The 23166-nt window shown below is 39.6% G+C and overlaps 1 protein-coding gene across 1 annotated transcript; it reads right to left on the bottom strand.

Moving 5' to 3' along the window:
* Nucleotides 1-9242: 9242 nt before the first annotated feature.
* Nucleotides 9243-22815, bottom strand: SELENOO (selenoprotein O). Its single transcript, XM_062588825.1, has 9 exons — nucleotides 22235-22815; nucleotides 20765-20968; nucleotides 19618-19798; nucleotides 16840-16970; nucleotides 16154-16434; nucleotides 15585-15735; nucleotides 13359-13544; nucleotides 12312-12468; nucleotides 9243-11599 (listed from the first exon to the last, which is right to left on the bottom strand). The coding sequence occupies exons 1-9, from the start codon at nucleotides 22813-22815 to the stop codon at nucleotides 11408-11410; spliced, it is 2064 nt and encodes a 687-aa protein (XP_062444809.1). The 3' UTR covers nucleotides 9243-11407.
* Between the last annotated feature and the right edge of the window lie 351 nt (nucleotides 22816-23166).

Here is a 23166-nt window from a genome sequence, read left to right as displayed (position 1 = left end):
ATGAAGTACAAATGCTCAGACATGTAAATATCTATTTATTTTATTTTCAAATTGATATTTATTCTCAGTCTAAGCATGGTAGTTAATTTTAAGGCTATTAGTCACAGTGAAAGAGAACATGATAAAAACACATCATGTTGAGGAGACCTGACAGAGAGATTAGTACTTGATTAATCAAGCATTTCATACTTGTTGGATCACTTAAAACAGGGATAGGAAAAATAAGTTTGATGTACACTGTATTTTGTACTGATTATGTAAAATAGCAAAACTAAAATACAACTTAATTAAGGTAAAACTAATTCCAAATTCTGGTGGTTTCAACTGCAGGCTCACATTTTCAGTTTGTTCATAATTTTCCAAATTTTCCTTCTGTGTTGGTGTTTTTCTTTCCTTTCTCCGTATTTCAAAGAAACCACTGTATTTTTTCTTCATGGTATGAAATTATTCCAAACAGAGAAGCAATCTGCTTCGAAATTGTCAGGTTTGAAATAAGGGGATTTAGAGATTATGAAGTCACACTTGCTTAAAAATGCAGATATACTCATTAGAATCTCAGTGTCTAATTAACAGTCGCTTAACTAGAGATACAGGTGTAGCCGACATACTGCTACTATGGGATACTCAGTATGGTGTTTTTTCATGGATATGTAGATAGTCTCTCTAGGGTTTTTTTTCTGAAATTAAGCATTGGAGTCGGAATATACGAACCATAAAGTTGTCCTGAATGACACCAGAGCTCACTTCTCTGCAGGAGCAGGAACAAAGTCTGTATAAAAGGTGAGGTAATATGCTATTGTAGTGTACACTTACTATTCTGTTTCTCTCTCCTGTCTGTGCTATACATAACTGTCTTCCTACCGCTGTACAGAACAGGAGACTGAAAGCGCAAGTGGCTTGCAGATTTGCAGATGCTACCTGAGCAGGTAGCGATCCATCTGTCTGACGGACTTGCTCGCTTCAGGAACTAAACCAAGGCACAGTAGCTTTATGTGCGAGTTTGCCATCACTTACAGACTGATGCTTGTCCTGACCCATGACTCTCCACTAGAGAGCAACCTTGCAGCTAGCAAGGAAACCCTTATGAAGCATCTTTTTTTTGACTTCTAAAGGAGTCCTGTACAATGAAGGAAAAATGGAAGGATTATCAGTAGCTAGAAATTGTAGTCTTGTCAAATGGAAGCCTTAAATACAACTTGTTGTCTTCCCACAGTATGCTGATGCAGGGTCTCCTATGTGGTATCATAAAACTTGCCTGACCTACTGCTATACTTGCAGCATATGTCATTCCCTTGTTGATGAAAGATGCACTACACTGACAGAGACTAGTTTACTTAAATTTAACCTGAAGTAAATAAGTGCTTTATTATTTTCTTAATCCTTTATGCTTTTTCCACCTTGCTATTTCCCCTTTTCAAACATTTATAAAGCCAGTGATTTGGGGTGTAGCTTGAGGGTTGGGCTAAATGATCTCCAGAGATTCCTTCCAACCTTAAGTATTCTGTGATTCTGAATCTTCTAATTCAGTTTAAATGCTGCTGTTTGAATCTGTTTGCATCCCACTCCCCAGCCCCAGTTCAGTAATACTGGTTGTTTTATCAAAATTCATTATCTTTGTAGGTATCTTGGGAGGAATCTAGTAGCAAAGTAAGTTATGACTTTTAAGTACAGTCTTACAGTGATAAATTCCTTCCTTACAGTCAAAACAGCTTTCAGTCTTGGGGGCAAGGGAGTAGAGTAATTTTAATTAATTCTGATTTGGGAAATACTCCTCTTTTAGAAATGGCAAATGGGAAAGATCATGAACCATCTCAGACAAGAAAAACTGATTTTCAATTTAGTATTATTCTCATAATATCACTAAGTTGAAAACTTGTATAGAAATGGTTGTAGCAGTACTCAGTTTATATGTAGAGTAAAAATTTTGAGCATAGTGGATTGAAAGGAGAGCTACCCAACAAAACCTACAACTTGGAATTTTGATCCCACATCTTGAACTGGTAACTCCCAACTTGTAGCAAGAGAACTGATGGCTAACAGAGCTGTAAGCATTTGAGGTCTGTCAGAGGTTGATGGTGGGCCATACAACCTGCAGACAAACATAAAAACTTGAGCTGAAGCCTAATTTCAGTTTTTAATAGTATTTTTTGCAGGGCTCATACTTCCTTTTAGTGTTTGTGAGTAGCTGGTTACAATCAATATTGAGCTTTGATGCTGGCTGAAATTACAGCTTTTCACTTGCAAGTTTATTTACCGAGTAACTGAATTCAAGAAACTGATACTAATTTTAAGTAGATAGAGGGTGTGCAGCCTACAGTCAATACAGGGAGGTTTTTTTTATTTCTTTATGCAGCTCACACACAACAGGGAGGCTGCTGAGAGGATGGAAAACCTGCTCAGTCACCAGCCAGGCCTGGGACTCAGCACAGGTATGCCATCATCAGTGAAGTCACTTAATATCACAGTATTTCAGGTCATCCTTCTGAAAAAGGATAATAGCATTTATCTTCCTTTGTGAAACCTTTTAAGAAAAACTGAAGGAAGTAGTATTAAATAGCAGTTGACATTTTAATAATACAATATGATAGATATTTTAACTTTTAATTCAACCCCAAAATGTTAAAAACAAGTGAAATAAGCTTTGGAGATCAGCTTAGTCTTGTAAAATCCTTTCTCTTATTGTGTATATGTAAGCAAGCATGCTTAAATCTTACCTCTGAATGCACAGGTTTAAGAATTCTGCAGTGCTGTGCAATTACCCAAGCATCTTTGCATATCCAAAAAAGCAGTAAAAAAATAAAAAGAAAACCAGTACAGTGCATGGCTGTTGCATGCCTTGCTATATGGAGCTAAACATGTCAGGTATGTGTGCACTTCCCCCTGGGTTTCTGTATCCCCAGTTAACTGATCATTCACTTTTACAGCAACTGTAATTATTTAGCATACAAGGGGGGAAGAAAAGTGTATGTTCTCCCTTTTTTGTGAAATCTTATATTGCTGTCTGATTAGCAACAAGGCAGAGAAGCCTGCTTAGAACTAGTGTGGGCAGAGCCACGCTGCAGCAGGTGCTGACTGCTCGTAGGGGCTAACGCACAGCGCCATGCCTCGAGGGGCCAGGAAACCAGGCACGTGCCAGGCAGACCTTGGCCACCCAAGCACCTCAGTCAGCAGTGCAGCTGTCTGATCCACCCGCTGCGGACGTCTGCGCCCCCATCTCAGCCCCTGCGCCACTGCCACCCCCCTTCTCTTTCCAAGGCGGGGGGATGACAGACAGACATGGCGGGGAGGGGTAATGCTGCTTGTGTGTTGTCCTTCAGCACTGTAAGTAAGTTGCTTATGCTTTTGTCTGAATTAGAGGTATAAGCTTGCTGGGATTAAAGGCATTAACCAGAAAGGGGGAAGATCTGCCACTCAGTTTAAGCAGCTGAGGTCGTGCTTTGAGCTGCTCTTTTAAACTATTTTACGCTGTTCTAAGAACAGTGTGTCTAACATCCATCTCTAGAGCAGGTGGACTGTTTCTTAAATCCAGTACTGGTGCTACTACAGTACCAGGATTTTGGTGATGCATTGTTCACAAAAACCTATAGATGTGCTAGACAGCCACCCCCAGCTCCACCGCATTACCCCAGCAGCCCTTCAGTTCCAGTGTCACCCTACCTCAGACAATTACCAAAACTGGCAGCTGCCTCCCTCTTTCCTCCCAAGGCATTAGCTATGTGACTTATTTGAGGGGCAGGAGGGAGGAGAATAGAGGTGCTAAATGGGAGCAAATTCAACAATTTTATACAAGTGAGAAAAGCAGAGCAGTAGCAGGAGTTACCATGATTGAGCACTGCCACTGCAGGAAAATGCACCTGCTGAAAATGGCTAAGTTGAAATGAAAAGAGGAACTAAAATAGCTATTCACTACATTACTTAGAATTTAGCCTCAGCTGTATTTCTTTCTCTTAAGATGTAACAGTACTGTGAAATCCCCCTAATGGGTGTGGATACAAGTACACAGTCAAGCATCATGTGGCCCAGGCTCGGTCAAGTGCAGGTTACCATCTGCACCTCTCACAGGCCTGATGTTCAGGCCAAACCTGCTGCTTGGCCCTTGGCATGGAGCATGTTCAGGCAAAGGGCTGATGCAACCTGTGGGATCCACTGAAGGAGCAGATTCAGACCCAGCTTAACCTGAACTTAATTCAAATCCCTGAAGCATGAAACTAAGAGTACATCCTCCATCTGATCAAGCACCACTCAGCACAGTCTTTTCAGTCACACTAGGTGATGTCAAATGGCCACAAAGCCCTTTTAGGAAAGGGCCTTGAGAGGTCTTAAAAGGGTAGATGGGACTTGAGCAGCTTTACCTCTGACAAGAGCCCGTACAGACATTCAGAGCTGGATCAAGGGAGCACACATTGTTTTAGCCCCCGAACAGGCCCCATCACTTCTTTTACAGCATAAATAAAGGAAAGGTGGCCACAATGTTGCTGCCAGTATTGGACCTCATGGCTAACGAGGTCAATCACTTCCCACTTCCATCATGGACAAAGACTGAAAGCCAGGCAGGACCAAAGCAATACTGCTGAGTACTCAGCTCAACCAATGCTTCAGAGTTCAGAAATTACCTCAGTTGAAGCAACTGGAGGAGCTGCATGTCTGTCTGGTTGGAAAGCCAACTAAATCAGCGTTGAGTGACACTCCAGCACTACCTCAAGATGTTTGCTGAGCACAAGGGTCTTGGTGGCCAAGCAGATGAAGAGGCATGCATGGCTTCCAGAAGTTGAGAACCCTGTGCTGAATGCACTAATTCAGTTAGCCCTTGAACTTTAATTAGACCAACATATCATAGAATGATTGAGGTTGGAAGGGACATGTGGAGGTCCTCTAGGCCCAACCCCCCTCCCCCCCCCGGCTCAAGAACGGTTACCTTGGTCAGGATTGCAGCCAGATGGCTTTTGAATATCGCTATGGAAGGAGACTCTGCAACCTCTCTGAGCACTGTTCTAGTGCTCTGTCACCCTGACAGTAAAAAGGATTTTCCTCATGCATTTCAGTTTGTGCCCATTACCTCTTGTCCTATTGCTGAGCACCACTGAGAAGAGTTCAGCCCCATCCCCGCTACACCCTCCCTGCAGGTATTTATACACATTGATAAGATCCCCTCAGTATTCTCTTCTCCAGGCTAACCAGGCCCTGCTCTTTCAGCCTTTCCTCATATGAGATGCTCCAATCCCGTCATCACCTTAGCAGCACTCTACTGGACTCACTTCAGCAGCTCCATGTCTCTCTTCTGCTGGGCAGCGCAGAGCTGGACTCCCCTAAACATAATTTAGGTTGGAGAGGACCTCTAGAGATCCTTAAGTCCATTCCCAGCTTGGTGCAGGTCAAGGCAGAGCAGACCAGTCAAAGACTCATCCAGTGGAGTATTGAGTATCTCCAAGGACAACAACACTTAAACCTCTGGGAAACCTGTTCCAACATTTGGCCACCCTCACAGCAAAAGCTTTTTTCTTTTAATCAGTCGGTCAAAATTGCCCATATTGCAGCTATGTCTTGCCTCTCATCTCATCATCATGCACCTCTGAGGCCAGCCTGTCACTGCACTCTCCTAGTAGTAGTTTTAAGGGGCAAAATGTTTCCCTTTAGCCTTCTCTCCATAAGGCCAGACAAACCTAAACCTCTCAGGCTCTTCTTGCACACCCATGTGTACAGTCTTGGATCACATAAAAGCTGTGCCACACTGTCCAGAACCAATTTGTGACTACAAACAATACCAAGCCTCGTAACAGTTGCACACAGCTGATGATCTGGCTGCCAGGCCAAGTATTACCTTTCACATCAAACTTGCTTCTCTTGCTTTTCTCTGCTTCCCTTGTCAACATTACCAAGGAAAAAGGAATCAAAGCTTTGCTCAAGGACAGCGTAACAATCCAGCTTCAAGTGATCTGTTAAAATATCTGATGTAACAGTAAAGATTAGGTTTTGGCTTAAAGCCAAGCATAGGACTACCTAAATTCCTTGGCTCTGTAGTAAATCAGAAGTGAACTTCACCAATAAACTAGCCTCTCAGCTTGCAGGGAAATCCCCTCTTTACTGTCTGACTGACTTGAAAAGTAACAAGAAGCACAGAGCTACTTAACAGACTGCTTAATCCCAACACTTTATTTCATCATGTGTAGTTTGACCACAGGCCAGGTCATCCATCTCATCCAAAGTATTCTATTCCAGAGGTTTTACTCCCTGAAGAGTCCTATTCTCTGTATTACTTAGTCTTTGAAAAGTGATTTAAACTGCATAAACCAGTCTATCCAGTTTATTTGAACTTAACATTCAAACAAAATACATCTTCACCTTCAACCTAAAGGAGTATTTCTGTGAGCAGAGTTTAAAGCTCATCCTGTATCTGTTCATATTATTTTTCCTTCTTATTATTCCCTTAGGATTAAAGAGGTGTCTTAGTTACTTGGCGTAAGACCTACACTGAAAGAGGGAGGTTTCTCTTTGAAAAGGCGGAGATCCTCACCATGCTCCAAGGCTACTGCCAAAATTACTATGGAGGCAGGAGAGTACACTTGTGACAATCTGCTTCTCAAAAAACCCTGCAAAAATAGTCAGGCTTTCATGAGGTGATCTGGTAGTCTAATGTCTAATCTGTAGTTTAATAAACAGAGCTAATGCTTCTAAAGCAAAGTCATCTAAACAGTATGGTAAACACAGCAAAACTCATTTAGAAAATAAAAGGCATGGATACAGATACTAAAGTTGCATTTTTGATTTTTTTAAATCAAAAGAAAGTAGCATTTACAGTTTGAAAAAAACATTCCAAAATGAGGTTTGATGGTAAAACATTTAGGCAATTGTGAATCTACATGCTCACAAAACACAAGAGCTATGGTGAAATCTTACAAAGTCATGCTATATGAGACTATCCAGAGACATGTCTCTAAGAACTTCTCATTTTGTTTTTATAATATGAGTACAACCTGCATTTATGCAATGGTAATTCAGTCTGTATACTCACAGGACTAAGAAGTCTGACCAAAATGTTTCCATAGAAAACTGCTTATGTTGAGCATTACCAATTCATTTTAAGTACAAGTCCATTGAGTTTTATACAAGCAGAATATTTGATCAATAACAAGTAGTATTTCCAGTTTTATCTGTTGCAAATACAAGTTGTAAAATCAGGAAACAATTTATAATTCAAGTATTTGGAATCCCCAAAGTTGTATGTTTTATTCCCTTTTCTTTGATGATCTGAACCAAGAGACCAATTTCTTAACTAAATTTAGTCTAATAGTCCTGAACCACCTACTTGCACAGTGCTCCAGGAACAAGAAAAGAAAAACTCATCATCAGCAGCAATGATAGTGCTGTGAAACGACTATCCACCTTCTGAAATGAGGATGCCAGAAGAGTACAGTTATTCCATTCGGCTTCCAATGATTATTGTCCTTCAAATACTAAAGTATCAGTATTATTGCATACCTTGAAAAAAACAAGTGCTTCAGTGCCATGAAAGCTGAAACAATTAAGAGGGAAGAAAAGGTACAGCAGAGTCAAATTGTGTGAATACCTTCCTAAACTTCTACCAGTCTGTGAACATACTTACTGTCTGTATTGGTAGTACAGCTTTATTAAGTGGTGCCTCAAGGCAGTCAAGTTAAAGGTCTCCATTCATAGTACAAGCATTGTTAGACCTTCTGCACTTGATCTACATGTAAGCAGAGTATGCACTTAGCAGGATACATACCTCACATTTTCAGTCAGTATTCACTCTTACATTTGATTTCCCATTTGAGGATAAAATTGTTAGCAAGTTATTTTGAAGTATCTTTCTCCCCATCAGCTTAACATTATATTCTCTCATCTGTTGTAAACAAGACAACATTGATACACTGTTAAATGGGCCATCTTAAACACTGCATTGAATACAGCATCAAAAGAACTGACATGGGTGCTTTTTTAAAAATAGAGGCGACAAGCTTGCTAGCCAACAAGATGAAGCATTATGTCATCTTTGCATATTAAAAAAACACACACAAAAAACAACCCCAAAATGCACAGTTCAATCAGCAATTTCTTCCTCTCCCTACTCTACTCCCATAAAAAGCAACACTAAATTTTTGAGTCTTCTATTCTCACCAGCAACTATCTACCTTTATGTGAAACAATGACAAAAACAGTAATGTTGGAATGTATCTGTTCTCTATACAAGCTGCCTTATGGCAATGACCATTAATCTAGAGCCAAACTGTAGCATATGCTGCAGAGACACAAGAAGCTGACCCCACATAAGATTATACTTCCAATCCAGCCAAAGATGCATATAGTGATAAATTAAAATTCAGGCACAAAAATTATCACAGATTTTAAAGCTCTGACTCTGTAGGCTTTTAAATACTTTCTAGATATAAAACAATTTGCATCTTTATGCAAAAATCATTTGGCATTTAATTCAAGATCTACCATGTCCAAACCCACTGCCGTAATACCATTCTCTATACCATTTTAATAGAGATCTAATCAAGTGCCATTAAAAGAACTAAATTATCAGAATGCTGGTTCAGACACTTGATCTCTTAGGTATCATGTAAGCTGTATCAGGTAAGATTATTACTTTTTAGGTCGTTCTGTTAAGCAGAAAGCCTGCTGACAGAGATCCTCCAGAACACTGTTCCTTTCTGTCTGTCTCCAAGAATAGATATATACAGAAACAGAAGAACAGCACAGAGTAATGTTGATCAGCTTGGAGCAACTCCCCCCCCCCCCAATTCCTTCTAGACTAGAGACAGCACAAGACTAGAGATTCTGAAAATTTCAATCAATCAGAAGTATGTTTGAATCATCTTTCATCTTGACAGCCTATTTCCCTTCCCTGTTTCTCTTTTAAGTCCTTTTAACCAAGCAATGACTTTGTTAAAACTTCCATTAAATTGTTTGGTTTCAGTATCCTCATGTTCAGAGAGACCATAACCCCTGTTGGCAGTCTTTTCAGCAGTTTGAAACACTTACAAAAATGGATTATTCCTATAAGGAAACCAGCTGTATCAGCTAGTATTACCTACCTCCGCTCACTTAATGGTACTTCCTCTTTCAACTGTTCCATTCTTTCATGGACTAGGTAAACAGCTTAATTCTCCTTCTCTGTAGAAAACTCAGAAGTGTCACAGGAAACATCATGTTTGTCACAGATTCCAATCTGTCACAACACTATTTAGCATCACTTTCTCTAGGTCAAAATGCAAGACAGATTGAATGTTCCTATTCAAGGCATCAGCTATTATTTATTGTGGTAGCAACCAGGACAAATGGATTATTAATGCAGACAGATAAACAGTAGCTCAACCATTCTGTTTTTTTTTCCATAGTTTGTATTTTGAGGAAGACTTAGAACAATTCAACCTGAGTTAATACCAAACCTGCATCTGAACGTGAGGAGGACGAAGAATTTAAAATACACTTAAACTCACAGTGTAAGACAGCGGTCTCTTTGGAAAAAAGTGAAATCTTTGCATGAAGTCACACTTTTTTTTTAAAAAAAAGTCTTCAGATGTCTGTACCAGTAACAGTTCCTTCTACAAAGAGGTTCATAAAAGATCAATTTTCCCCTTTTAACTGAGATGGCAATAATAGCAACCAACATCTCTCAGTATGATCAGAGATTCTGACAATTAGAGCAGAAATTGCTTGTAATATAGACATTTAGTGTTATTCTGCCTTCTTTAAAAGAAAGAAAAGAGACAGCAACTGTAGAAGTCTGTTCCTGGCAATCCGATGGTTTCCCATTAATTCTATAGGCAAGCTATGTAAGTGAGAAATGCTTAAGAGAGATTATAGTAATAACAGCCATTAAGGATAAAATTTTTAGCAAGTTACTTTGAAGTATCAGGTATACCTTCTGTCAGGTATAGAAGGTCAATTTTACTGATTAAGTTAGACACAAGAAAATAAAGCAGATATAAAATACAGCAATGGGTTAATTTCTGAGCAAGTAACTGACTACTGTGCCTAAATAGGAAAGTTTCATATTCTTAGAGACCTCTGCAATGATCTGAGCTGACCAGAAACAAGAGAAAGCTTCAAGCACAAAGTTATTAATAAAAGTCTTATTTTATCAACTTTAAAATAAGCACCTTCCTTTCTCAAATGTTTACACTTACTCAACTTGCATTGCTCCATTCTCCTGTAATAGTCATGCTAATCAAGTTTTAAGCAAAACAATTCTCTGTTCAATTTCTATATTCATACCTACTTCAGATGGCTTTAGCAAGAGGGAACCTTCTGCTATTAAAAGTAAGTTGATACTAAGTTTTCAACTTCTCCCTAACTACCTCAAATATTTGAACAGTCTCAAAACAAAACAGCATAAAATTAACAAGCAGAAAATCCTTTACACAAGCTCAAATAAACTTCTCCTGAATCACAACATTCAGAGTAGAATTTTTTGAAGACTATGGAATGAAAATAACTGGTAGAAGACCAAAGTGGGAATGGAAAAGTCCCACTGACTAGTGTGAAGAAACAGGTTCCTCACCTACATGCTTAACATACTATGTTAAGAATATACAAGTAAAATAGCCAATGAACCTGTATTTGGTACTGGGTAGTTTACGGGGTTTAAGCTAATTTGGCTAACTGACCTTGATTGTATCAACTAGCTCATAAACTGTAGCCATGATTTTTTGCAAGTATTTGTACATGTGCATATTATATGCAAACATACTGAACCTGAATAAACTTTTCCACCATGATTTTCAAGTGCAAATAAATACTCTCCCTTAATTCTGCTCTTTTATTAAAAAAAAAAAAAAAAAAAAGATTTGCTTGTTCCCCCCCAAACCCTAGCCTGCACAAATTCTCTAGAAATAGATAATGATTAAATATCATCTTGAAGGTTCACAAGAAATGAACTACATAATTAAATGAGACATAGCTTCAAAAAAGCAACACTGAACCTATTCCTCCATTAAAGAGGATCAGAAGTCCCTGCATAGGAAAAGCAGTAAATAAATGGTAGAAGTACTATTAGTTAAGACATCGGACAAAAACAGATCAGATTCCTGACTTGCTATTTTTGTCTTCACTTAAGAACAACTCCATTTGGATATTCAAAGTTCTGTGTGCTTCAACATAAAATATTGCTTTCTACTTGCAGTGTAGTATGAATACAGAGAAGTTTCAGTCTCTGATCATTTAAATTAATGATGTATATGGCCTGCCAATTGTCATTGGTTTAATTAAACACATGATCCATGATTGCTTCAAATTATGCACAGCTGAAGACTGTTGCACATACATCCAAATGTAGGGTTGTTTTCAGTAACTTCATAGCACTTTCATGTTTGCCTTGCTGAATTCTTCACTGCTGAAGAAGGATTAGAATCCTCAGTTTACAGCAAAAAATAAAACAAGGCAGTTACGAAGATCATGTAACACAGAGCTCTGAAGCCCAGAGTGGAGGTTTACTGCAATATGGTAGTCTACTTCTGGTCACTTGAGCACAAGCAGCTGCTGCAGCAATTGTTCCCTCTTCTGCTTCTTCCTTTACCTCCCTGAAACCTTCTGTTTCTTGGAATGGATTCTCTAGAAGTTTCAATACATTTCTTACCTAGAGAGAAAACATAGCATGGTTATGAGAATTTAGAAAGTAAACAATGTAGAAAACCTTAAACTAAATAATGATTTGAGTTTATTGTAATCAGTACACAAACTCCAGAGGAATAGAGAGCCAAAATAAATGAGCAGTATAGTATATGTACCAAGCAAGCTGAAAATTCTAAAATCATAACGGGTAGAATTTTATTTGCATGAAACTCAAGTTCAAATAACTTCAATTGCAAGTCATAAATACAAATTCTTACGTTGCTTTTCTTGAAATACATTAATGCATCTGCATCCTGCACGTAACAATCTGCACACTGAACTCCACAGGTAAAAGCCATTACTAAAGACACCATTTGTCACAGAAAGAAACAAGTACAAATTAACCCCCAACAGTCTCCCGATACAAATACAGAATTGAAGGTGTGAAAGACATAAAAACAAGGCTAAATGTCTTGTTCTAGGATCAGCCTGCAAAAGCTAGTGAAGTTCAAATTCAAATTTTCAGCCTCCTTCCTTGTTCTGCAGTCATTAAAACCATAGCTAACTCAAAAATAATACAAGCCTTCGTAATAGTAAATTCCCAAATGCCTTACTGCCTAACATGCCATAATGAATCTCGCCTGTGTTTCAAGTTCCTTTAGCATAATGTCAAATCATCAGAAATACCACTTCACATCCACACAAACATATGAAGATGGTATATAGTAATATCATACCTCTGAGAAATCGCCATTTTCAGCTGCTTCTATGGCATTCTGGGCAATATAATTTCTCAAGATGTATTTTGGATTATTTGAATTCATAACCTTCACACGACTGGTATTCCAGACATCAGCATTGCTAACGTTTTCTATTTCTTTTTGTAAACGGACTCTGAAAATAAACAAATAAATCATTTTTGTTTGGTTCAAGAATCACATGTAAAAATTGCCCTATTTTCTTTAACTATTAAAAGCTGCAAACTAAGGATCTCAATACAGAAATTACATAACCTAGGATCTTTTCAATATATAAAATCCAGTGTAACAATAAAATACAAAACAACATTTCCCATGTCACTTCAAAGCAGCATTACAGCCTATCAGAAGATCTGATAGTACTTGAGCAAGTGCCACACACCTGGTGTATCTCTGAAAAAGTCAGAGTTTAAGATCCACCCTGACTGCACAGTGCACAACAGATCATGCACCAAAAACCTGTGCACAGATAACTAATGCTCTACAAGAGGTTTTCTTTATAGCAAATATCCAGCCAGTCCTGAGTTTTTAGGCTTCTCAGCACATAATGCACATTAGAACAAATGGGACTTATTTTTCTGGCCTTGACTTCTGTTACAGTTACTGTTTGACTAGAAACACTTTTACTTGCTTTATATAACAATGCACAGATTTTTTTTTTTTTCCCAGGGAAAAAAATGGTAAAAAGCTTAGAGGTCAGCCAGTTCTAGTTACTCAGCATCAGTTCACATCTGAAATTAATGTCTACTAGACTCAAAATCAACATTCAGGAAGTGCTTTTAAATAGCAGATTTAATGCTAATTAATGCTGCCCCTCCGAACTCTAATGAATAAAATACACAAGTGTCCTTTAAGTATCTGTGTCACTGTGGAACTTATCTTTGAGTAGATTAATAAAAGTCAAAGGCTTTGATTTTCTTTCCTACACCCATGTACTTCTCAAGAAAGGGTCATTTCAATATGGTGGATATATTGTTCTTGAATGAAAAGAACAAATATTCTATTAGGAATATCGATACACCTTACCTGTATTTCTCCAGCCATTCTTTCCAATGTCTTTTATTTCTACTGAGTAAGTCAGCTGCTGTTAACTGCTGCAGTTTAGAGAATTGTTCAATGCGCTCTAATTCTTTATTTATATTAGCTTTTGTTCCAATTAATGCAAACAACTGAGGATTAGACTGAGCCAACATTAGCATCATTGATAGTTGTCTGGAAGCAAGAGGGGGGAAAAAAAGAAACCCAAACACATTAGATATTAGGTCTTGACAGGCAGCTTGGATTTATCTTTTGCAATCAAAGTAAACAAAAGCATTCACAAAAAACCTATGATTTCGGTCAAGGGGATAAATACCAGTACTTTATAATTTACAAAACAGATTTGTAATAGCCTCTGCTCACTTTATTGTTTACTTTCCTTTTGCAGTCTGTTCAACTTACATTTCTATGGTGCATAAAGTGCAGACTTTTAGACTTTTCAGATTCCGAACTACCAACTGGGTTTAGATGCACAATTCTCAAAACAACCTAGATGGTTTGAAAAATCTCCAGCACTTTTATACAGCATTCAGGATATTGAATTTGATCTTACTTAGGTTCCAAAACAATACCAAATACTTTTTTTGGTTCTTTTTCTAACACACCTTTTTATAAATTAGGCATTAATACTGTAACAGCATTTGGAATAAAGCTCTAACATTAATCTTACTGATACTAAAACCCCAAAATGACATAGGGAAAAGACACTTAAGTCATACAAGACAGTTTTTCTTTTTTATTTTAAGCAACTTTAATCAATCTAAATTATAGAATGGAAACTATTCTGTAGTAGAAAATTCCTAACAACATCCAAGCTTTTTTGCCATGTGTTTGATTAAGATTTTATCATTTTACATAAGGCTGTATTGACTGGTGCTGTACAGCAGCTTCACCATATTCTGAACGTCACATTGTACTGGGGAAAAATAAAAATCGTCTAATTAACTGCACTATAGCAAAAAGTAAAACACAGTAACACTAATAGTGTAAGTTACATGGTATCACAATATAATCTGCATCTTTTCCTTTCTTTCTGTGAATGCATGTATAAATAAAGGAGAGAAGAGACATTATTCCCAATCTCAAAATCCAACAGACAAACTCATTACTAAAAGTAGTAAAATGTAACCTGATATAAACTGAGACAAGCTAGGTGCTCTGATTTTTCAGTCACACAAACTGTCTTCACATTACTTGATATACATTTGTAATTTCAAAGGAGCTGAAATCTGAAATTTAATTAAATAAGCAGTATCTATAACCTTCTTAGTTTCTTCCCCTTTCAATTTAGTGCATCATTGCTAAAACTTAAATACCCAATAATAACTCAAAATGATAAATGACTACAGCCAGCCATCTTCATGCAATATCAAACTGGTACAAACAAATTTCATGCCGCAGCAGCCAGAATGAGTCCATCTTCTCAGCTACCTGCTCTACCCAAACTGTAAGTGTGATACCAGCAGACAGAGAAGAACTGAAGAATTCAGTATGTTCATTACATTCACGGAACATTTCCTAAACAGAAAGAAGTAAATATCCAACTCAAAATAACCTAAGCTGTCATTTTTTCCCCATTTGGGAAAATGCTAAGAAGAAAGGAAAAATTCAGATGTCATGTTCATTGCCTGCTTTGTTCTGCTCCAGAAAGTGAAAAAAATGCATGCAGTCCCCATATAAACACCAGCTGAACAAGACTTACTAGTTTTCCATTCTCACAGAAGCAGGGCTAGACAATCTGGCCCATCAAAAGAGACATGGATGGCACCAAACAGTATCTGAGTACAGAGTGTGCATTTGAGTTATACTTAGCCCAGAATGTTGGTGACTGAAAGTAATTATTAGCTAACACTGCATTGGCAGAACACCTGAAAGATTTTGTTTAAATTCATCTCCTTATAAAATACTACTGTATCACCTCACCATCTGGCACTCTCATTGGCTTTGTCAGCAAGGGGAGCAGGGCAGGAGGAGAGAAAGACAAAACCGATCCAGACAGTCTCAGGCCCAGAGCCGATTTCTAAAATTCATCAGCCACAAAACACACGTAAGTTTGTGCTGCTGAATATCGTGATGCAGCTACTTCATAGTGAAGTTTCCAAATTTAAAATCAGTTAAATATTGCAGAGTATGCAAAATTCATTATAATACTGACAAAACTAAAATCACCGTCCAAAAGCATTGAAGTCTGAAGTCAACACACTGAATAATTACCTTGGATCCATCTGAGGTTTAAAAGCAACTTTTAATTCTTCCATGGAAGCACACTGACTTGCTAGCTTCTCCAAGAAATCTTCCAATCTTTGAGGATCAAAATCTACTAAGAATGAACTCAGCAAGTAGAAAATATTTGTGAAGTCCCCACCTGAAAAATTAAATTCTATGAGTAATGGAATTAACAAACCGTAGAAAAACATCTCCCACAAATTCCTTCCCTAACCTCTAAGAGCAATGTGGGTGGCTAGTCTAGACAGACAGATAAAATATGTAGTAGCTAACTTCTGCTTGCCTCTTACTCAGTGAGGGTGCAGACGTGATATAGGCAGAGCCCTGCATCAAGGCATGAGCTGTCACACAGTTCAAAAGAACTTCACAAACTTCAAAAGAAGTTCACAATTTCTTGTGAAGACTGTGAAATCTTTTAGTGTTTTGTTCTTCTTTCAGATGATGATGTAGTTAGTCATACAAGGCTCCTTTCTTATAGTCAAGATAAAAATTACATTTTGGTCTGACTAAAATATTTATGGGCTACTAAGTAATAACTTGCTGTGTTCCTTACCAACCTGTGAGATGCATAGTTTCAAGAAGTTCAGACACCAGCTTATCATCATCTTCTAATTCCAGCTGAATTAGGCCTAGCTTCTTCCTCATCTTCTGCAAATAATGTTTCTCAAATTCTGCATCATATTCCTCTTCCAGGATGAGTTCGCTTATTTCCAGAGGCAGCTCTGGAACTAAAGCTTCAGCAAGCTTCCCTAGATTCCACTTGCAAATTTCTGGCTGCTTATTATAAGCATAGCGCCCTGTATTATCAGAACCATTGCAAATGTGTTCAGGGTCATATCTACAAATAAAGAAATAGTTAGCATTCTTCTAGTTATCTGGATACCAACACTAACTGAGGCTCTCTAGGAGACCAGTAAAGCCAAAAGAAGTAGTAACTTCTTGTTATGGGGCTCTTTCTTCTCCCAAAACTACTTAACTAGGTATTTTCCTGCCCCTCACAAATGCTGAGAAAACCCACATGCTACAAACAAAACCAGTCTCATAGTAGAGATGTCAGCAATACAGTTGTATATAGAGAGGTTGAACAGAAGAATATAGAACAACTAGGACTAACTTAATCTGCTTTACTATAGATAGTTTATAAATCCACTAGAGAGTTAAAAATATTATTGCATTAATGAACTGTGTCAAGACTGTTCTACACAGCAAATACGTACACACATTTCAAGTATGCCACACTGACCTGTCCATAAATCCAAAAGGGCCATAGTCAATAGTTAGTCCAACTATGCTCATATTATCTGTATTCAGCACGCCATGGCAAAAACCAACACACTGCCACTCAGCAACCAATCTTGCTGTCCGTTTTGTTATCTAAAAGAGATAGATCAGTTTAAAACAGCAGATGCTTGGAAATATAAGAACTATATTTATAAAGTTGTGTTTGAAAAATGAAAAACACATCTCTTATCTTTCTACAGCTCTGATGGAAGAAGGTTCAAGCTTGTATATCATATGCATAAAAACCAATAGCCTAAAGGACGCTTTTTTCTCTCCTATTAACTGCCCAGTTACTACAGCTCCCATTTTTGTTTGCTCTCTCTTCCTTACATCTTCATTTAACTTGAAGGTCTACTCTCTTGTAATAGTCTCATGTTAGGTACTTCAAATTGTTTTCCTAAATGCTGCTTCCCAGGGTAGAAGTCAGATGCCAGAAGGCATTCCAAGTAGCTATATATGTACAAAATTTATTATCAGCATGCAGTGAACCACTACAAGACACATCTGTATGATGACTCAGTGCTATCCGAGATGGTAAAACTAGGGAAAAAAATGAAGGGAGAGCACGACTGAGTGAGAGCAAGCACATGTGTACAGGAGAGAGAAAGCACATATGCACATGAGTGAGTGAGCCTGGCTGCCATTCAAAGACAGGTTATTGATTGGAGAGACTGCTTTGCAACTCACACCAACCTTTACTCTTTTTAACCACATTTTTCTACTGCTGCTGCTATTATAGCCATGCCCAGAAACAAGTGTGTCATATATAAATAAAAACATAATTTTAAAATTACACTTCTTTAAATTTAAGCAACATCTACAGAGTATTTGAAAAGTAGAGATAACAGTGTTTATCTAACAGACAGTATTGTCAAATGCAGTCACTTGTACTCCCCTCTCTGGTCTGTTTCTTCTACAGTACAGAAAGATAAAAGCATGTTAGCAGGGAAATGCTGTCAGCTCCACTCTATTAGGAAAACAGAAATGTTAGGAAAATAAGGTGTGAGATTTAAGTACATTTCAGATGGAGGCAGGTACAGGAAGTCTCCACTATGGAGGAGACAAAACATGAGAAATACAAGGCTGGCTGGGACAAGAAGTGAGAAAAGCCAGACTGGAAGAGCACAGCAAAAAAGATGAGACAGGGGGCAGGAGCACAAGGAGGGCACGCCAGAACGGCAGGAATAGATTGGAAGTAACTGGGCCAGAAGCCAAAAGCAGCAATGAGATAGGACTGGGTTGGGGAAGATGGAACAAGGGAGTTGAGAGTAAAATAATCTTTTTTCACATATGGCTGCAGAGATTCTCGAGCGCCATCATTCCTCTGCCATCAGAAAGTAAACATGCCATAGCTACAGAGTAGCACAAGCCCACAGTGGGTGACAACCTATGATCATCATCACCTTCTATTAAAGCGTGAAGGATCTGTTCAGTGAAATTAAACCCTTCAGTACCCAGTGAACAGCTGTCTTTTAAAGAACTAAAGCAATTATACACAAGCTGTGTTGAAACACAAATTCAGAAACTCGGAAAAGTTAGAAAAATGTCAGATTTTAAATCTGTCCATAATCGACAAGTCAAAAGGCATTCATTGTGTTACACGATATCAGTCTCTAAACTGATAATTTTATCAGACTTCTTAATAGTTTTTACACAGAGTAGTCAAGACTGTTATAGCTACTCAGTAATCAGAATAATAATTTATGTATACATACATACACACACACACAGTTTCGCTTATAAGCTTCATTTGAACTTCATGTAATCCCAGTCAGAATTTTTATAGTTCTCCAGTAACTTCAAGCTAGATCCCTTGTGCATTGCTTGCTATACACTGATCACTGAGACATGAACATAAGCATTTTATTTCCTTTTTTCTAATTATTTTCTTGCTGACTTGGACAAAGGAATATTGAAGGAAATTCAGTGTCAAGAATAACAACTCTGTATCAATTGTGAGGTGGAAGTGTATATTCAAGAGATAAAGTTTAGATACCAAATAATTCCGCTATATTTACTTCAGAAGGTAAATATAGCAATGGAATATTTACAAGTGCTACATTTAAAATTCCAGTTTTTATTATGGTTCTCCAGAAATCGTAAGTTCTGAATGTATATAGTAATTAAAAACAGGATCAAAAAAATGGGACTCCAAAAAATCACCTAGCCTCACCTCTGGGCCACTACAGAATCACCTAAAACTGTACCATTCCTGGGACATACTTATTTCTTCTTATCTTACCATTCCTGAAGTTGGAGATTTTTTTAACTTCCTCACGTAAACTCTCTCAGAATTCAAATGTTTAAAGGCAGGCAAGTACCAAGTCTGAAGTTAATTTTCATTTGGAAAATAAGAGACAGGAATTGACTGAACATTCTCAGTATTTTACCTTGCAAATAATATTTCAGTACCATTAACTCATTATCTAACAATCTGGGCCAGAATTTCTCTTTGCATTCTGAAATATTCTTACCAAATTGAGAGCACAGTCTTGGGAAGCTGTCCAAGAGCTGGGAAAACATAATTTACTATTAAAGAGGTAAAATTGCTTACATTAGTTTCATCAATATCAATACTGCTTTCATCAATAAATAGTTCTATTAAGAGTGCTTTATCCAAAGAGTAGTTCAAGTAATCAAAAGACTCAAGATATTAACCGACTCCAGTCATCTGTGCTCACTGATGAGGTTCTTAAAGTCTACTGATACAAATTTAGGAAAAGAAACTTATCTTTCCTACCTCTTTAAAGAAAGCAGCATTTCTCTGAATACTGTTGTCAGAATAGGCCTCCTGGATTTCTGGATAGAAAGTGCCGATCACATAGTCAAGCAATTGTATTCGAATATCATTTCGGTTAACGCTAGGACCTTTGCGCCCCGTATGTTCATCATTAGGTTTAAAAATTTCAAAAGACCCGAACCTGGTTTAAAAACAATAAGAGTGTTTTAATATTATTTGATGCTATCAACTTTGATTCCGCATGTAGTAGAAAAAAATTAGTGCTACTGTAACAATGAAACAGTCTCGAGTTTAATGCTATAAATCCTTCAACTGACAGAAAAAATCTGAAAGATTTCTACTCTGAAACTAATGAGGCTCAGTGACTCACAGCAAAGAAGCATAAGCGTCCACACCTAGAAAACTGACAGATCAGAACCCTAGCTAGCACTGAAGACCACCTCATTACAGGTTCTTACAAGCTTTCCTGTAGAAAAATCTTTATTCTCAGTAAATACACAGGAACAGAACTAATCTGAAATACAACACTACATCAAGGGTTTAAGATGCATTTTTCTATGTCATACACATTCCTTATGCTTCATCATTCTCTAACATTTGATAGTCTTACAAGGAACTATGCAACTTCCTGAAGCTCCTAGCATTTTGCACTGAGGCAAAAAACTCTGTACAGGTCTCAGACAACAAAAGCACCCTCATAAGGCACTCCTGAAAGACACTCTTGGAAGGATCTAGACTTCTACAATATTGTATCTTAGAAAAACTTTAAAATTAAAGGTAGAACTATAACCAAGCAATCAGCACTACCAACATCAAAAAATGTGTATTCTTTGCAGTTACAGGCATAAACATGAAAAATCTCTTCCGACATCTGCAGAACTTGGTTCTACTTTGTACATGCCAGCACACTTAGTGTTTATTTCCCTGTATGCAAAGATGTTGGCTCACCTCATCCTTTGGACAGAAAGAGCAGATTTCTACAGTTTAACAAAAAGTTCCAAGATGCAGAATAAGAAACACACAGATGACACTTATTGAAATAAACACACACACGCACATATATATGGATACACACACACACACACACTTCAAAAGCTGCAGCACTTGGTTTTTCACATACAAAAAAGTTAAGTAGGCTTCTTCCTACCTTATAAACGTTGAAGCTATTCTCAGGACAATGGTACACCTTTCATTTTTTGGATTTCCATCATAAAATATGTCACGAACAACTTTTGAGTCAGATGTCACACATGTTCCAGCTCTTGTTGTTGGTATTCCTAGGTGAAACATAGCCTCACTACACAGAAATTCTCGTATACTTGACCGCAGCACTTTACGACCATCAGCTTGTCTGTAACAGAAAGCATTGACAGACCTTAGTTTTAGGCAACAAAGGAAGAAATTCCTGTTCTCAATTTAGTGGTGAAGAAAACAAAAACAACCAACAAAACAAACAAACAAACAAACAAAACAGAAGTAAAGCATGCTGTCCACAATCACAAAACAAGTTAGTGTTGGATCTGAGAGTAACAGAAGTTTGAAGATCCAACTTTCAAACTTCAGATTAGATGGACAGGACATACTTCCAACGAAGACCATACATAACAGAAGTATTGTGCAGTTAGTGATATCCCTTCCAATCATCAGTTTGTTTTTATAGATTCAGTAGATTCTTTCAAAAGAAAAAAAAAAGACTAGACAAATAATCCTTTAGCAGTGTATTTTACACTGCTAAAATAATTCAGATCAGAACTCCTCATTTTTACTAAGTTTTAAAAATCAGTATTTTTTTCAATACTTAACCAATACACTGCAGAATTTTAACACTAGCTGTCCACAAACAAAAAATCAGTTTTTACTGTTCATACTGCAAGAAAAACAAAGCAGCAAAAACCAAAGTTATTTTTATTTTTAAATTCAAGTTTTCTTTATTAATAAAATGACTCCTATTATGTCTCTTGAAAAATACTATTATTTTGGTTCTTTCCATGTAAGCAAGCTAGAAACGGGACATTAAATATTGACACAGCTGCCTGACAAAATAAAGAGTGTGCAAATATTCACCTAGTTTATTTAATATAGGCCAAACACATGGAACATAAACTGCACTGGTGGCTCTCAAGCTATACTCTGGTCATTTCAGAAGGTAGAAAGGGAGGGGACATACAATGTGAGCAGCAAAACTGGAAATTCCATTGTTTGGGGTTTTCTTGGATCAACCGATCTTAGCCTTGATGCACTCTGCAGGCCTTTTGCAGGTCTCAGATGTACCGAACTAAAGCGTAACTAAGACTGGGCATTGCAGGCACAGAAAATACAGGAAATCCAAACGGAACATTGACTTGAAAGAGTTAAGGCAGCGTAGGCTGAAGTCTGTTAAGGAGGATATCCATTCTTTAGAGGCATTTGGTCAGCAGGACGCTTTCCTGGGCTTCCCCCCGCCCCCGGCTATTCCCGGGGCCAGGGCAATGAGGAGCCGCAAGGCAGCCCGGGCGCGGGGCGGCGCCTCGCGGGCGGTAACGGCCGGCGCGACCTGCGCGAGCGCGGCCAACGGTCGCTCTGAGGCGGCTGGGGGGAGGGGCCGGGGAGCCGCGGCCCCCGCCGCCGCGCACCTTACCGGGAGAAGGGGGTGAGCCCGGCGCCCTTCAGCTGGATCTCCCAGCGCTCGCCCCGTGGGCCCAGCACCTCGCCCAGGTACATGGCGGCGCCGTCGCCCAGCTGCCCCGCGAAGCTGCCGAACTGGTGGCCGCAGTAGCAGTGCGCCGCCGGCTCCGAGCCCGGCAGCAGCCGGTTCCCGCTGAAGTACAGCGCCGCCTCGGCCTCCAGGGCCTCCTGCTCGGCCGCGGAAGGGGCCGCCTCCAGCCCCAGCAGCGCCAAGGCCGGCAGCGACATGGCCACCAGCCGCGGGTTCTGCACCGGGCTGGGCCGCACCCGGCAGAAGCAGGCGCCGGGCACCGGCCGCGGCGCGCTGTCCTCGCAGGCGTCCACGGGCAGCGAGCGCAGCGCCAGGTTGTCGAAGCGCAGCGCCTCCAGCCAGCCGCCGCCTCCCGCGGCGGCGGCACCGCGCTCAGGGCTGCCCAGCCGGGCCGCCGGAGCCGGGGGCTGCTGCATGGCTGCGCCGAGGGAGCCGAGCCAGCCGGGGTAGCCCAGGCCGAGCGGCTGGAAGAAGCGGCGCCCGCTGCGCAGCGCCGCGGCCATTCACCCCCCCCCACACACACCCCGCCCCCGCTGCGACAGCAGGGGGGCGGGGCGCCCTCGGCCCCGCCCACGGAGCGGCCCCCGCCCGCTGCCCGCCCTATCACGGGCTGCGCCTGGGCCAGGCACCGCCCCCGCCCTGCCCGCCCCCAGGGGGCGGGGCCTGCGGCGAGGGGCGGGGCGCGCGGGGCGGCCGCGCTGGAGCGCGGGGGAGCGGCGAGGCCGGCCGGGAGCGGGTGTTGTGTCTAGTCGCCGTGGGAGGCAGCGGCGGGCGGGGGTCGCCTCGGTAACGGTATCAGAAACGCCACGTTTAGGTACGGGTGTAGCAAAGCTGGGGCCAACGGGGAGAAAGCA

Source organism: Rhea pennata, chromosome 1 (genome assembly GCF_028389875.1).
Source record: "Rhea pennata isolate bPtePen1 chromosome 1, bPtePen1.pri, whole genome shotgun sequence".
Classification (NCBI taxonomy): domain Eukaryota; kingdom Metazoa; phylum Chordata; class Aves; order Rheiformes; family Rheidae; genus Rhea; species Rhea pennata.
The sequence above is the reverse complement of the archived record's forward strand: the minus strand, read 5'-3'. Positions and strand labels throughout refer to the sequence as shown.